At 42.6% G+C, this 14,784-nt stretch overlaps 1 protein-coding gene across 3 annotated transcripts in view; it reads right to left on the reverse strand.

Moving 5' to 3' along the window:
* Positions 1-14,784, reverse strand: part of BDP1 (B double prime 1, subunit of RNA polymerase III transcription initiation factor IIIB) — a 330,901-nt gene that overhangs the window by 1,347 nt on the left and 314,770 nt on the right. For all 3 annotated transcript variants that reach the window (XM_030193306.1, XM_030193305.1, XM_030193308.1), the window contains 3 exons: positions 13,372-13,411; positions 9,448-9,754; positions 4,671-4,917 (listed from right to left, as the gene is read on the reverse strand). In XM_030193306.1, the coding sequence (XP_030049166.1) occupies positions 4,671-4,917; positions 9,448-9,754; positions 13,372-13,411 (594 nt within the window). The remainder of the gene's footprint in view (positions 1-4,670; positions 4,918-9,447; positions 9,755-13,371; positions 13,412-14,784) is intronic.

The raw sequence follows: 14,784 nt of genomic DNA on the forward strand, positions 1-14,784 counted from the left end.
AATAAAACATATATATATATATATATATATATATAACAAAATATATGGAACGCCATAGTTTGATAGAAATGGTTAGCCCAAGGAAAAGACAATATTTATACCAACACAACAATATTTGCAATTTACAATTGTAGAGTCCCCAGTGTATCATGCCACTACAATTCCCCATTAAACTTGCTTAAAAAGCCCTCAATGGGTGGTGGTAAGTGCTTCCTCCACATGGCCATGCTGTAAGAGTAATCGTACTGCATTGCCATTTTTTTTAAGAAGCTTTTTACCTGCTGTGGTAAATAGGGTCTTGGGGTGTGGGAAAAATGGCCCCTGCCGCTACCACAGGGCCCTTTTTCCTGCAGCTTTGTAAAAGGACCCCTACAATTTTTTAACATCCACCTCTCCTTGAACTGCTTTGGTCAACTCATTCCAACAGAATGGCGCCAACCAAAAAAAAAAATACTCTTACAAGTCCACTGATGACGCTCGTGATTGATGATGTATCGCCAATTAATGTTCCTGCGCTGAGTGCACAGTTCTATTTGGAACATATACGTGAAATTGTTTTTAAGTAAAAGGGTGGTTTAGATACTTTTTTGACTAATCTGAACGAAAATAAATCTTCAACCTTCTATGCTGTGTAAAGCGAAGATACTTACCTGAAGCAGGTATTCTCCGAGGACAGCAGGCTGATTTTCTCACATGTGGGTCGACGTCTGCGTCAGGCCAGGATCCGGACGGCATTTTGCAAGCAAAATATGAAAAAAACTTTGCCAGAGTCTTCTGGAGCGAACCACGCGCATGCACGGACGACTTCCCGCCCGTGGCGCGAGTGTGCTTCTTCAGTTTAATCAAAAAGCATAAATAGAAACCAACAATAACAAATCCAAAGGGGAGGTGGGTGGGTTTGTGAGAACAATCAGCCTGCTGTCCTCGGAGAATACCTGCTACAGGTAAGTTCTCACATTTGGGGTATCCCTAGCAACCAGGCTCACTCAAAACAATGAACATTGGTCAATTGGGCCTCGGAACGGCGAGGACATAACATAGATTGACCTGAAACCATAAACAACTAACAGAGTGCAGCCTGGAACAGAACAAAAATGGGTCTAGGGGGGTGGAGTTGGATTCTAAACCCCGAACAGATACTGCAGCACTGACTGCCCAAACCGACTGTCACGTCGGTTGTCCTCCTGGAGGCAGTAGTGAGATGTGAATGTGTGGACTGATGACCAAGTTGCAGCCTTGCAAATCTCTTCAATGGAGGCTGACTAAGTGAGCCACTGACACAGCCATGGCTCTAACATTATAATCCGTGACATGGCCCTCTAGAGTCAGCTCAGCTTGGGCATAAGTGAAGGAAATGCGATCTGCTAGCCAATTGGAGATTGTGCTTTTTTTCGATGGCAACTCCCCTCCTGCTGTGGTCAAAAGAAACAAACAACTGGGCGGACTTGTCTGAAGGGCTTTCTCCGCTCCACGTAAAAAGCCAATGCTCTCTTGCAGTCCAAGGTATGCAAACTGCTTTCGCCAGGGCGTGTATGAGGACGGGGAAAAAATGTTGGCAAGACAACTGACTGGTTCAGATGGAACTCCGACACCACCTTCGGCAGGAACTTAGGGTGCATGCGGAGGACTACTCTGTTATGATGAAACTTGATATAAGGGTGCATGCACTACCAAGACCTGAAGCTCACCGACCCTACGAGCTGAAGTAACAGCCACCAAGAAAATGACTTTCCAGGTCAAGTACTACAGATGGCAGGAATTCAGTGGCTCAAAAGGAGCTTTCATCAGCTATGTGGGAACGACGTTGAGATCCCATGACACCGGTGGAGGTTTGACTGGAGGCTTTGACAAAAGCAAACCTCTCATGAAGCGAACAACTAACGGCTGTCCAGAGATAGGCTTACCCTCTACACAGCGATAAGCACTAATCGCACTAAGATGAACTCTTACGGAGTTAGTCTTGAGACCAGACTCTGACAAGTGTAGAAGGTATTCAAGCAGGGTCTGTGTAGGACAAGAAAGAGGATCTAGGGCCTTTTGCTGTCACCCCAGACGGCAAATCTCCTCCATTTGAAAGAATAAGACCTCTTCGTGGAATCTTTCCTGGAAGCAAGCAAGACTCGGGAGACACCCTCTGAAAGACCCAAGGAGGCGAAATCTAAGCTCTCAACATCCAGGCCGTGAGAGCCAGAGACTGGAGGTTGGGATGCAGAAGCGACCCCTCGTTCTGGGTGACGAGGGTTGGAAAACACCCCAATTTCCATGGTTTCTCGGAGGACAACAGAAGAAGAAGGAACCAAATCTGACGCGGCCAGAAGGGAGTAATCAGAATCATGGTTCCGCAGTCTTGCTTGAGTTTCATCAAAGTCTTCCCTACTAGAGGTATGGGAGGATACGCATACAAAAGGCCTGTCCCCCAATGCAGGAGAAAGGCATCTGACGCTAGTCTGTCGTGGGCCTGAAGCCTGGAACAGAACTGAGGGACCTTGTGATTGATCTGAGTGGCAAAAAGATCCACCGAGTGGGTGCCCCACGCTTGGAAGATCTTGCGAACGTCCATGCTCAGTGACCACTCATGAGGTTGCACTATCCTGCTCAACCTGTCGGCCAGACTGTTGTTTACGCCTGCCAGATAAGTGGCTTGGAGAAACATGGCGTGACGGTGAGCCCAAAGCTATATCTGGATGGTTTCCTGACACCGAGGGCAAGATCCGGTGCCCCCCTGCTTGTTGGTGTAATACATGGCAACCTGATTGTCTGTCTGAATCAATATAATTTGGTTGGACAGCCGATCTCTGGAAGCCTTTAGAGCGTTCCAGATCGCTCGCAATTCCAGGAGATTGATCTGAAGACCTTTTTCCTGAAAGGACCAAGCTCCTTGAGTGTGAAGCCCATCCACGAGCCCCCCACCCCAGGAGGGATGCATCCGTCGTCAGAACTTTTTGTGGCTGAGGAATTTGGAATGGACATCCCAAGGTCAAATTGGTCCGAATCGTCCTCCATTGCAGAGAATTCCAGAAGTCGGTGGACAGTTGGATCACATCCTCTAGATCTCCCGTAGCTTGACACCACTGGGAGGCTAGGGTCCATTGAGCTGATCTCATGTGCCGACGTGCCATGGGAGTTACATGAACTGTGCAGGCCATGTGCCCCAGGAGTCTCAACATCTGCCGAGCCGTGATCTGTTGAGACGCTCGTACTAAAAACACTAGGGACAGGAGGTTGTCCGCCCTTGCCTCGGGAACATAAGCACGAGCTGTCCGTGTTCAACAGAGCTCCAATGAATTCCAATTCTTGAACTGGGGTGAGATGGGACTTGGAATAATTTATCACAAACCCCAATAGCTCTAGCACCTGAATAGTCATTCGCACGGACTGCTGAGCGCCTGTCTTCGAGGTGCTCTTTATTAGCCAATCGTCGAGATAAGGGAACACATGTACCCCCAGTCTGCATAGCGACGCTGCGACTACCACTAAGCACTTTGTGAACACTCTGGGCGCAGACGCCAGACCAAATGGCAGTTCACTGTACTGAAAGTGCTGTGTTCCCAGCCGAAATCAAAGATACTTCCTGTGCGCTGGAAGTATCGAGATATGTGTGTAAGCATCCTGTAAGTCCAGAGAGCATAGCCAATCAGGGCTGTTCGGGACGGAGTAACGCTTGTTTGCGGGTTGCTATGCAGCCTTCCCTTCCCTCCAAGGGCGGGGCAGTGAGAGCGAGTGCGATTGCCTGAGGTTGGTCCCTTCTCCTTCTGACATCGCAAGGGTGGGGCGATTACGAACCCCAGGAACACTACATGGCTTCACTGCCACAGAGTCAGCTTCAGAATGTTGGAGGTGCGAATTATTATATTAGAAGATTGTACCTGCTGTACACCACCTTGGGTGAATCTAAGGTGGTTAATACATAAATGTAGGTCTTGAATTAGAAAGTTTGGGTAAAGCTAGAGTAAAGAAAATCAGAAAAGACTCAACACAGCAGCCATGTTTCGGCACTTCACGCACCTTCCTCAGGAGTCTATAAAATATAGTATTAAAAACATATAAAAGGATATATAAATAAAACAAAATCGACGAAGGACATGTATCAGAGCCAAAATGAAACAAAAATTCTGTACATATATGAAAGAGAGATGTCACACAACTCATGTACAGAATTTTTGTTTCATTTTGACTCTGATACATGTCCTTTGTCGATTATGTGTATCATCATCTTTTTTATTTATATATCCTTTTATATGTTTTTAATACTATATTTTATAGACTCCCGAGGAAGGCGTGTGAAGCACTGAAACATGGCTGCTGTGTTAAATCTTTTCTGATTTTCTTGCAATAAAGAGTTGATTTTCACCATTATGTCTCCTCCGGTCTTTGAGAAGAGCCTACCCTTCCTACTACCTACTTCTGCATTCTTTCACATAGGAAACTAGTGTACCTCCACCCCTCCGGGTGGTTATATTTGGATTAAAACTAGAGTAAACCAGGCTGTTGAAAATAAATAAATAAAAGGCATTACATTGCAGACACAATCTGCTATAGTCTACTCTCTGCAACCCTGTAAAGGTGGAATAAAAAGCACCAGCACACATTTGTCTGTACGAGGGTTGTGTGTTTGAAGCAGTCTACTTTGCTTTCTATTATGGAAGCATGACTTTGCAATATGAACATACTTTAGCAGGAGGCCCACTTGTATCCTTACACACACGGGAATCTCCTACTGCGGACAGGATGCCTTCAGGTGTAAGGGTACATGGCACTTTATCCTTGATGGATGAAGCACGACTTTTCAGACAAGGCTTTGGAGAAGATATATGAGATTTTTGAGTCCTGCTGCTGTTACTCTTGGTATCTTTTTCATTCTCAGAGCCACTGTTCTTACAAATTAAGGATAAAAATCCCCGAGGTCTTCGTCCAGGCCTGTTAAAAAAAAAAAAAAAAAGTATTAGCAGCAAATTAACACAGCAAAATCACTGCACCTTCTATTATGCATATTTGACAAGGTCAGAATACACAGGAAAAAAATGGACAAGATGTAAAAAGATCACTGTACAGAAAATAGCAAGATAAGTGAAATTGCTAATAGAGGAAGCAAAGGAGCTGCAGCAAACACCTGTGTGCTTTAAATTTTAAACGAATACAAGAGCAGTGAGTTCTCACACTTATGACTTCAAAAGTAGTATTTATTTATTTATTGCATTTGTATCCCATATTATCCCACCTATTTGCAGGTTCAATGTGGCTTACATAGTTTTGTTAACATTGTCATTGCAGGGTGACAGTTACATTTAATATTGTGCAGAGGTTACATAAGGGTAGAAAGAGGAAAGAATAGAGTGATTAAGGTAGTTATATTAGGTGAGCTATCTTGACTGAGTGGGTTGTTGGGTGAATTAGTGTGGCTATTAGTTCTCATTGTATGCCTTGTTGAAGAGATATGTCTTCAGAGATTTGCGAAAGATATTTGTTTTGTCGACTGTTCTCAGGTCTGTAGGTAGTGCATTCCACAACTGCATGCCCAGGTACGAGAATGTGGTAGCATGCATCTGCTTGTACTTTAGTCCTTTACAGCTGGGGAAGTGCATGTCGAGAAATTTGCGGGATGATCTTGTGGCGTTTCTTGGAGGTAAGTCTACGAGGTTTAGCATGTAGATTGGGGCGTCTGTGTGAATGATTTTGTGAACAATCGTGCAGATCTTGAACGTAATGCGTTCCCTAAGTGGGAGCCAGTGGAGCCTCTCTCAAGGGTTTTGCACTTTCATATTTAGTTTTTCCAAATATGAGTCTGGCGGCACTATTCTGGCCAGTCTGTAGTTTTTTGATAGTCTGTTCTTTGCAGCCCACGTATAATGCATTGCAATAGTCCAGATGACTTATTACCATTGACTGTACCAGGGTACGGAAGATGTATCTCGGAAAGAAAGGTTTTACTCTTTTAAGTTTCCACATGGAGTAGAACATCATTTTCGTCGTGTTTTTCACGTGGTCATCGAGAGTGAGGTTTCGATCAATGGTGACTCCAAGAATTTTCAAGTTTTTTGAGATAGGGAGAGAACAGTATGGTATGGTTATGGTAGAGAAGTGTTTTGTGTTATGTTGTGAGGTGAGTACAAGACATTGTGTTTTTTCTGCATTAAGTTTTAGTTGGAATGCATATTTATTCATTTAAAAAATATCATTTGTTGGGGGTTGGAGTATACAGTTGAAAGGTTGTGAGCAACAGACCAATTTGATGCTGTTCGCAAAGCAATAAAATTATAAGTCATATAGCCACAATTTAAAGCCACCCGCTAATACAATCTTCATTAAAAATTTGTTTTAAAAAAGCTAATTTTTAAATAGTCATAGTTTATTAAAACTTACTATACTGCTCTGACAATGCACAGCAGAATGGTGTACAGGCTAAAAACACAAAAAGAAAAGAACTCCACAATTCAACAAGACAGGACTGGAAAGAAAATAAGAGTGAGGAGTGTGTGTGTGTGTGTCTGTGGGGGGAGCGGTGGAGGGGAAGCAGGTCAATTTAAAGATGGTAGAATAAATTACGAACTAACACTAATTAATTTAAATTTCCATGGGCCTAAAACAACCAGGTCTTTAGTTCAGATTTAAAACTTTTAAATGACAAATTACTACAAATGGATAGAGGAAGATATTTCCAAGTATGTGTTGAGAAAAAATACAAGCGCTATGCCTTGTAGATTCTAGCTGCGCAAACTTAGGGCTCAGCAAAACTGGACAATGGTCATTGAAGGATCAAAGAGTCCAACTGGATGAGAAGGGAATAGTGAGATTAGACAAGTAATCTGGAGTACCTACTCTAAGGGCTTTAAAAGTAAGAACAGCTACTTTGAAAGTGATCCTTTGTTCAACAGGTAACCAACGTTTTTTTCAGCAAAAGAGTAATGTGATTTGAATGCTGCGCATGACAAAACAACGTAATAGCCAAAATTTGAAGGATCTGGATTTTTTTTTAAGTAATACAAGGTAAACTGAAATAAATAACATTACAGTAATAAAGTTGTGAAATAAAAAGAACAATAAATGTGTGAAGACTATTATAATAGAAAAGGTGGTGAATGTCTCAGTGAATGAAAAATAATGAAACTGGTTTTTGCTAAGTGTGACATCTGTGGTAAAAAAAATATCCAAAATAACTCAAAGGTCGCAGAAACTAGTTACTGGGGTAATCTGAGTTTCAGGGATAGTAATGGGAAGTACAGGGCAAGGTAGGGTTCCTGTGATCCAACAAGCAACAGTCTTCTCCTTGTTTAGAACCAATCTATATTCTAATAACCAGTCGGCAACTAATACAAACCAAAACTTCGGATTTTTTTTGTTTTGTTTTGAATTTTGGCAAATTGTTATCCCCTTTATTTCAGGTTCTCTTTATTCAGCTTGATTTTCTGTGTACTTAATGCTTCTACTTCTGTCTGTTCTGGAGGAATATCTTTATTGTCTCTGCAAAGTGTGTCAACGCATCACTTGCTTTGCCATGTTTCCTGCTGCTGTGAATGATGGATGAATGATGAATGCTATGGACCCACAAGTGATTATAGTGGTTGCGTACATGGCTCTCCATGTGCTTAGTTTTTATGGTTTGTCACTGGGTGTCAGTGCGCTATCACTTAGGGTACAAAATTCTGAGTAAGACAGTGCAGGAGGTATCATCTGGCAGCCAGAATATACTCTCTTCTGGGATTGCCAATATTAAGACCATGCTCTTACTTTGAATGAAGATCTACCAAGCTATAGGCAGGCACTAGACAAGGAAGTGCTTCCTGAATGCGAGTCCATGTCAGACAATACCAAGCTACTGCATTCTCTATTGCAAAACTGGTGAGAACCTCTTTTGGTGCCTCGTTTCTTCAAGACAATAAATATGGACGTTTCTATTCAACAAACACCCAAAGCTAAAGTTATGAACTTCTTGTAATAGAGTGTCTCAGTACCTCTCTGCTCTATGGTGTATTCATCCTGCATGTCTGTCTACATGATAGCTTCACCAGGTCTGAATTTAGGCATAGGTAAAATAGGCAGTTGTCTCTGGTGCCAAACTGAATGTGCCAACTGATCCCCATACCTAGGAACTGTTTCTTATGCCAGGCAATGTTTTTGCAATATCTGATCCAGCTTTATTTACCCCTCCTCCTCTCTGTCAACAGGCAGCAAGTGGAGAAAGAAAAAGGCGGGGAAGGGGCGGGGGGAGGAGGACTGGAAGAGACATCCAGAGCACAAATCAGGGAGCTGTGGTTTATTTGGGTTGTAAGAATGCTGGAATTGGGAAGGGGACTAACAATGGGATCCTCCAGAGAGGGGAGGAAAGGAGAGACACAGAGTGCCTGTGGGTGACAGTATATGGATTAGTCTGGGGTGTAGGGAGGAAGTGTTAATGCGGAAGAGAGTAAGGTCATATGCATTCTTTGCCCAGAGCCAACTTGCTAATTAACAACAATCTTAGGGTGACCACAAATTTAAAAGTTTCCTGGCATGTCAACCCTTTCTCTAGTACCAGCCCCAAATCTGGCCTGCAGCAGTAATGAAAATAATTTAGTACAGAGCCTGTCAGAAACTGCTTATAGGTCCTGTGGCAGTAACATGTTTCCTCGGTTACAGGAAGCAGTTGCAGAGGAAGATGCAGGCTCACCTTTTTACAGGTGCTGCATTAAATTCTTTCCCTTGCTGTCAAAACCAAGAGGAGTGAAAAACAAGTGAGGGAGAAGGGGGGATGAAGAAAGGGAGAGGCTGGGCATAGGGCCCCTTATTCTCTCAATAAGTTTATAAACCAGGCCAACAGATAAGGCCTCTATGATGGTTCTTCTTACTTGCTGGGGCCTAGACTATGATGCAAATCTCCCCTAATGCATTGATGATGGACATCAGAGAAACTACTCTCCATGCCATTTGATGCTGTGCCATTCAATGCTGTACCATTAATACCATACATCTGGGTATCTGACTTGACCTTCCTCAGCATCAGAGTCAATGCAAGTAGTGCTAATGCAGTGATTGTCACAAGATGGAGGTTCAGCATCTTTTGAGCCTTCCTATCAAAGACCACTGATGTGAAAGTTTAGTGTACAGGAAGACAGGTGACACCCTCCTGGGCATCTTGGACCCCAGACACCTGAAGGCTGATGCAATCCTTCAGATCTGCAGTACTGTAAGCAGGAATGCCTGGAAGACACAACAACTGTCTTGGTCTCCTTGTTCCCAGCATCATTCAGCGAGGAGGACCAATGCTGCTGCTTACTTGCTTTCACTCCCCATTAGAATCCTTCACATGCATTAGGTGGGACTCTGACAATGTTTCTAGCAAGAACAACTAAAGAAAAAAAAAAAGAGCGATGCCAGCTGCCATACCTCAAATGCAGCAAAGTACAGAAGCAGACTTCTGGGGTTATACATTAAGGTGTGAGCTAAAATCCCCCAAATCAAAAATAATCTTACTTGGTTAACGACACTCTTGAGGAGGATGCTGTGCTGACACAGGTTTCACGTGACTGTTTCAGTCTTGTGTTCTTTAGATTTTGTTCAGCTTCCATTTTTTTCCCTTTGCAATGTTTTCTGGCGCTGGCTCCAGTGGCCTGATCATTAGACAGAGCTTCATCACCATCTGCAGATGTCACACTAAGTTGTGAGGTATCTGAATTCTGAAGGGGTGCCAATGGTTCCTCCTGCACAATGATTGCACATGTTCCTTCAGAAACAGCTGCTGTTTCTTCCTTAGGAAACTGTGATTCCACAGAATGTTTATCTGCAAGAAAAGGGAAAATATATTAGTATTCCAGATGAAAATTGAAATTCTTAAACTTCGCTGTCAGAAAATATGCAAAATGTCAGGTGCTTGTCTGAATGACTCCCAAAATTGGAAGAAAATAAAAGATTCATTCTTAGAGCTAGGTCTATTTAATGACTGTCTTCTGGCAAAACATTTTTTATAATGTTACTTTTTTGGACATTTTATTTTTCATCTTGATGTGAAATACATATCTTTCAAAAAGAGCAACTACCAGAAATGCTAGCACTTTCCATCCCCCAACTGTCTCAAGCTATAACTTATTATCATCTAAGGTTTATATCCAAAAGAATAGCACTTCCAGGAAAGGCTCCTCTCATGGGATAACAACCTATGCTTTATGATTTCCACTCTTAACAATAAACCAGATTCTATGAAAAAAAAAATTCCCTTGCATATAAGAAAATCTTGTAAATGGCTTTATTTAAAAAAATAAATTCAGTCTTAGCTTTGGCACCATTCTCTATGCTCTCATGTCATGCCTAGATTTTTGTAATGTGATCTACTCTGTTCTCCCACAATATGTCACCCAGCACCTTGAATCAGTCCACCATACAGCTGTCTGGATCCTCTCTCATGCCTGTGTATTTGATCATGTTACTCCCCTTACTCAGCTGGCATCACTGGTTTCCTATATTTGGTTTAGGGTATTAACCCTCACTTATATAACGTTTTGCATACAGGCACCCCTGCTTATCTCTCTACATTAATCACTTGTTATGTACCATCCAGAGTTCTGAGTTCTATGTTCTCTCAACGATCAGTGTCTGCTCACTCCACTCTATGCCAGGCTTGATATGACTCCACTAGGAGTTGTGCATTTCATTGCTTCGCTCCCTCACTCGGGAGCTCACTTCACTGCAATACATTTGGATCCTTCCTACCCCAAATTTAGATCCTCTTTGAAGACTCATTTATTTTTGCAAGCCTCTGGTGCACAGGTGGGGGCAGCATGGCTTTGGGGGTTCACTAAAATTTCCAATCTCTTTCCTTTGCCCATTGTTGCCTGTAATCTGTGTGACTTTCCTCAGCTGAATGTTTAATCTGACTAGTACTTTACTAGCCTCTAAACTTTCTACTACTTATTTTCCTGTATTATAATGGCATTCCTTTCTGTTTCTACCTTGCTATTGTTTTAGGAAAGACAATATATTAAATCTAAAACTATAAACTATAATTTGAGGTCTTGCTGCATCCAATACTATCTGGTTCATGGCAAAGGCTAGGGCTGAACCAATCCTGGGCACCAGGTTGTTGGCAGCACCTAGAACTTACCCTGTGGTGCCCAGGATTTGCACAGCTCATCGCAATGCAACTTCCGAACAGGTCTTTATCTGCTGTCATTTACAATGTTACTCCCTGGCCTGATATATTCACCTGCTTTTGATCCACCTGTTCCCTTAATCCCTGGATGCCTTTATCCCCAATGCCACTAAAAGGAAACTTCATAATAATCCCTCACTCACTTCACGCCACTTCTAAGATATCATATTTCTTACTGCTTTACTCAATAAAAAGCTGCCCCTTTCTCATTAATTACAGCTATAGTCCCACTTTTCTCTTCCTTATCATAGCCTTGTCTTAACTCCAAGCCTCTTATTTGTTTTTGCTTTGCACCTGTCTTGACTAGATGTAGAGACTGTCCTCTTTGTATCTCTGTCAAGAACCATGTATGTACACTTTGTACTACTACATAAATCGTAATAATAATATCTGCCATTAACAGCTTTGCAGGTTGCAGACATGTTACTCCATTCAGTTAATACCGGATGAGTATAGGTAGGAGAGTGGTGGGGTTAGAAAGTGGATGGGCACACTGGTGGGGAGCAACAATAGTGCATCAGTAAGGGATGGAGGGGATGTGTAATGGAATTCATCCTGGTGCCTGATGTTTGGAGGTAGGTCTTAGATCTGAACCAGATTTTACTACTACTTATTTCTATAGCGCTACTAGACGTACGCAGCGCTGTACACTTGAACATGAAGAGACAGTCCCTGCTCGACAGAGTTTACAATCTAATTAGGACAGACAGACAGAGCAAACAAGAGATAAGGGAATATTAAAGTGAGGATAATAAAATAGGGTTCTGAACAAAGTGAATAAAGGTTAGGAGTTAAAAGCAGCATCAAAAAGGTGGGCTTTTAGCTTAGATTTGAAGACGGCCAGAGATGGAACTTGACGTACCGGCTCAGGAAGTCTATTCCAGGCATATGGTGCAGCAAGATAAAAGGAACAGAGTCTAGAGTTAGCGGTGGAGGAGAAGGGTGCAGATAAGAGAGATTTACCCAGTGAACGGAGTTCCCGGGGAGGAATGTAGGGAGAGATGAGAATGGAGAGGTACTGAGGAGCTACAGAGTGAATGCACTTACAGGTCAATAAGAGGAGTTTGAACTATATGCGGAAACGAATAGGAAGCCAGTGAAGTGACTTGAGAGGGCTAATATGAGCATAACAACACTGGTGGAATATTAGTCGTGCAGCAGAATTTTGAACAGATTGACGAGGAGAGAAATAGCTAAGTGGGAGACCTGTGAGAAGCAAGTTGCAATAGTCTAAGTGAGAGGTGATAAGATTGTGGATGACGGTTCTGGTAGTTTGCTCAGAAAGGAAAGGGCAAATTTTGGTGTTATTATAGAGAAAGAAACGACAGGTTTTAGCAGTTTGCTGAACATGTGCAGAGAAGGAGAGGGAGGAGTCGAAGATGACCCCAAGGTTACGAGCTGATGAGACAGGAAGGATGAGAGTGTTATCCACAGAAATAGAGAATGGGGGAGGAGGAGATTTTCCATGTCTGGTTTGGACATATCTCAGGATTTGAGTGTGTAACTCCAGCCAACCTTATGCAGCAGCTCTGTACATCTCTGTACCCAATTTATAGAGGGTGCTAAAACAAAGGTGCCAAAAACCTGAGTGCTAACCTAGTACTCTATAATGGCAAATTTGCACACCAAATCCTTTATAGAACACTAGTATAAGTCAGCAATGATGCACCTAAATTTAGGCACAAATGCGTATTCTTGCTTTATGGTAGGCATAAATATTTGTGACTAAATGTGGCACCAAGCGCAAGCAACTGACAGCATTCTATAAAGCGGGTACTGAAAACACCCATGATCTGCACTAGAGCACTTAGATGCCAAGTTACAGAATGGCACCTATGTGCACTTATATGCATACCTGCCATTTCATCTCCATTTTGGAGTGTAACTGCTATTGTAACGTAGAAGTTAGCCACCAAACTGGTGTCTAATGTTCGGTGCACTCTATAGAATTAGGGGATTTAGACACAACAGTCCATGTTAAATGAAAACTATCATCAGCTTGCAAGCTGTTGTTTTAACCCTTGCTTATTAAAGGGTCATTTTCAGCACACATTATGTTCTGCAGGACCCATTTTATGCAATGGGTGCAATGGATGCTGTTAGTAAATTATCACCTAAGAAGTTCCCTCTTTTTCTTTTTTTTGTTGGGTGCATCACTTCCTCTCATATCTTTCAGTACACATACTACAGATCTGGCAGTTTTGAAATATATTCAAAAAATTCTATGCAAAAAGGCAAGAGAATCTACTTACTTTCGTGGCTTTCACTGATTGTTAATTCCAGTGGTGTATCCTACATTGACAAACAAATAAAAGTCCATAAGCACTACTTCCAAATTAACGCTTTTTCTCTTTATAATATGCCAAAGATAAGACAGAATTAATGGTTAAGCAGGAGCTCAATCACTGAGGTGGAGGACCTGGGAACACTACGAACACAGGGAGGATGTAAAAAAGGAGTAGTGTAGACAACTGGTACTTCCAACAAAATTTAGGGCAAAGAGTGTCACACTAATCAAGTTGATTAGTGTGTGTTGATGAACAAATCCTTTGTATTCCAAAGAAGAGCAGAGCACATGTCTTAGTATGGTAAATAGGCTTTATTTGTGCCCACATTTCGCCTCACGGCTGTGTCAGCACCTAAAGCAGCTATTGCGGTCCCAAAAGGCACAAACACACAATACAGCTAAAATCCAGAGCAGAACATTTTGTTCCTCTTCTGGTGTTTCCGGGCTAAATCCTTTGTATGACACTCTTCATCTCCCTCGATTTTGTTGGAAGTGCAATTTGTCTACACTACTCCTTTGACATACAGGCTTATTGGTTAGGCAGACTATGAAGTCATAAAGGATGGCAGCGAGGAATGCCCTAAATTAGCCTGCTTAGTTATGTGGGTGCTGGCAATGAATATGGGCCAGCATCTAACTTTTTTTTCCCTAAAAAAAAAAAAAAAAAGCCCACCAGACCCCCCTAGAAAGCCCCCTCCTTCCCTCCTCCTAGCCTGCTGCCATGAACAAGCCCCACGACCCGAACTCTCCCTTCTCTCAGGCCTACCTGATGCACTTTTACTTCAAGAACTTGTTATAAAGCTTCAAACAGGTAAAAACCACTGATGGTACTTGCTCCAGTAAAGAGAGTTTGAAACACTCTCCTAAATCTAGAGGCACACTAAGTTATCTATAAAAATAATAAGTACATAGTAGATGACGGCAGAAAAAGACCTGCATGGTCCATCCAGTCTGCCCAAGACAAACTCATATGTGTATACCTTACCTTGATTTGTACCTGTCCTTTTCAGGGCACAGACCGTATAAGTCTGCCCAGCAGTATTTCCCGCCTCCCAACCACCAGTCCCGCCTCGCATCACCGGCTCTGGTACAGACCGTATAAGTCTGCCCTCCCCTATCCTAGCCTCCCAACCACCAACCCCTCTTCCCCCCACCTGCTCCGCCACCCAATTTCAGCTAAGCTTCTGAGGATCCATTCCTTCTGCACAGGACTCCTTTATGCATATCCCACGCATGTTCCCATATACATTGTTTCTAGAAGAAAATTCAGCAAAAAGCATGTTGAACCCAGAAATGCACTTCTGAAAACTTGGGAAGTTCCTTCTGAATATGCAATTCATAAAATATTAGTGTCCCCAAAGATCTTAACTCTGAAATC

This window comes from Microcaecilia unicolor, chromosome 2, assembly GCF_901765095.1.
Source record: "Microcaecilia unicolor chromosome 2, aMicUni1.1, whole genome shotgun sequence".
Taxonomy (NCBI): Eukaryota; Metazoa; Chordata; class Amphibia; order Gymnophiona; family Siphonopidae; genus Microcaecilia; species Microcaecilia unicolor.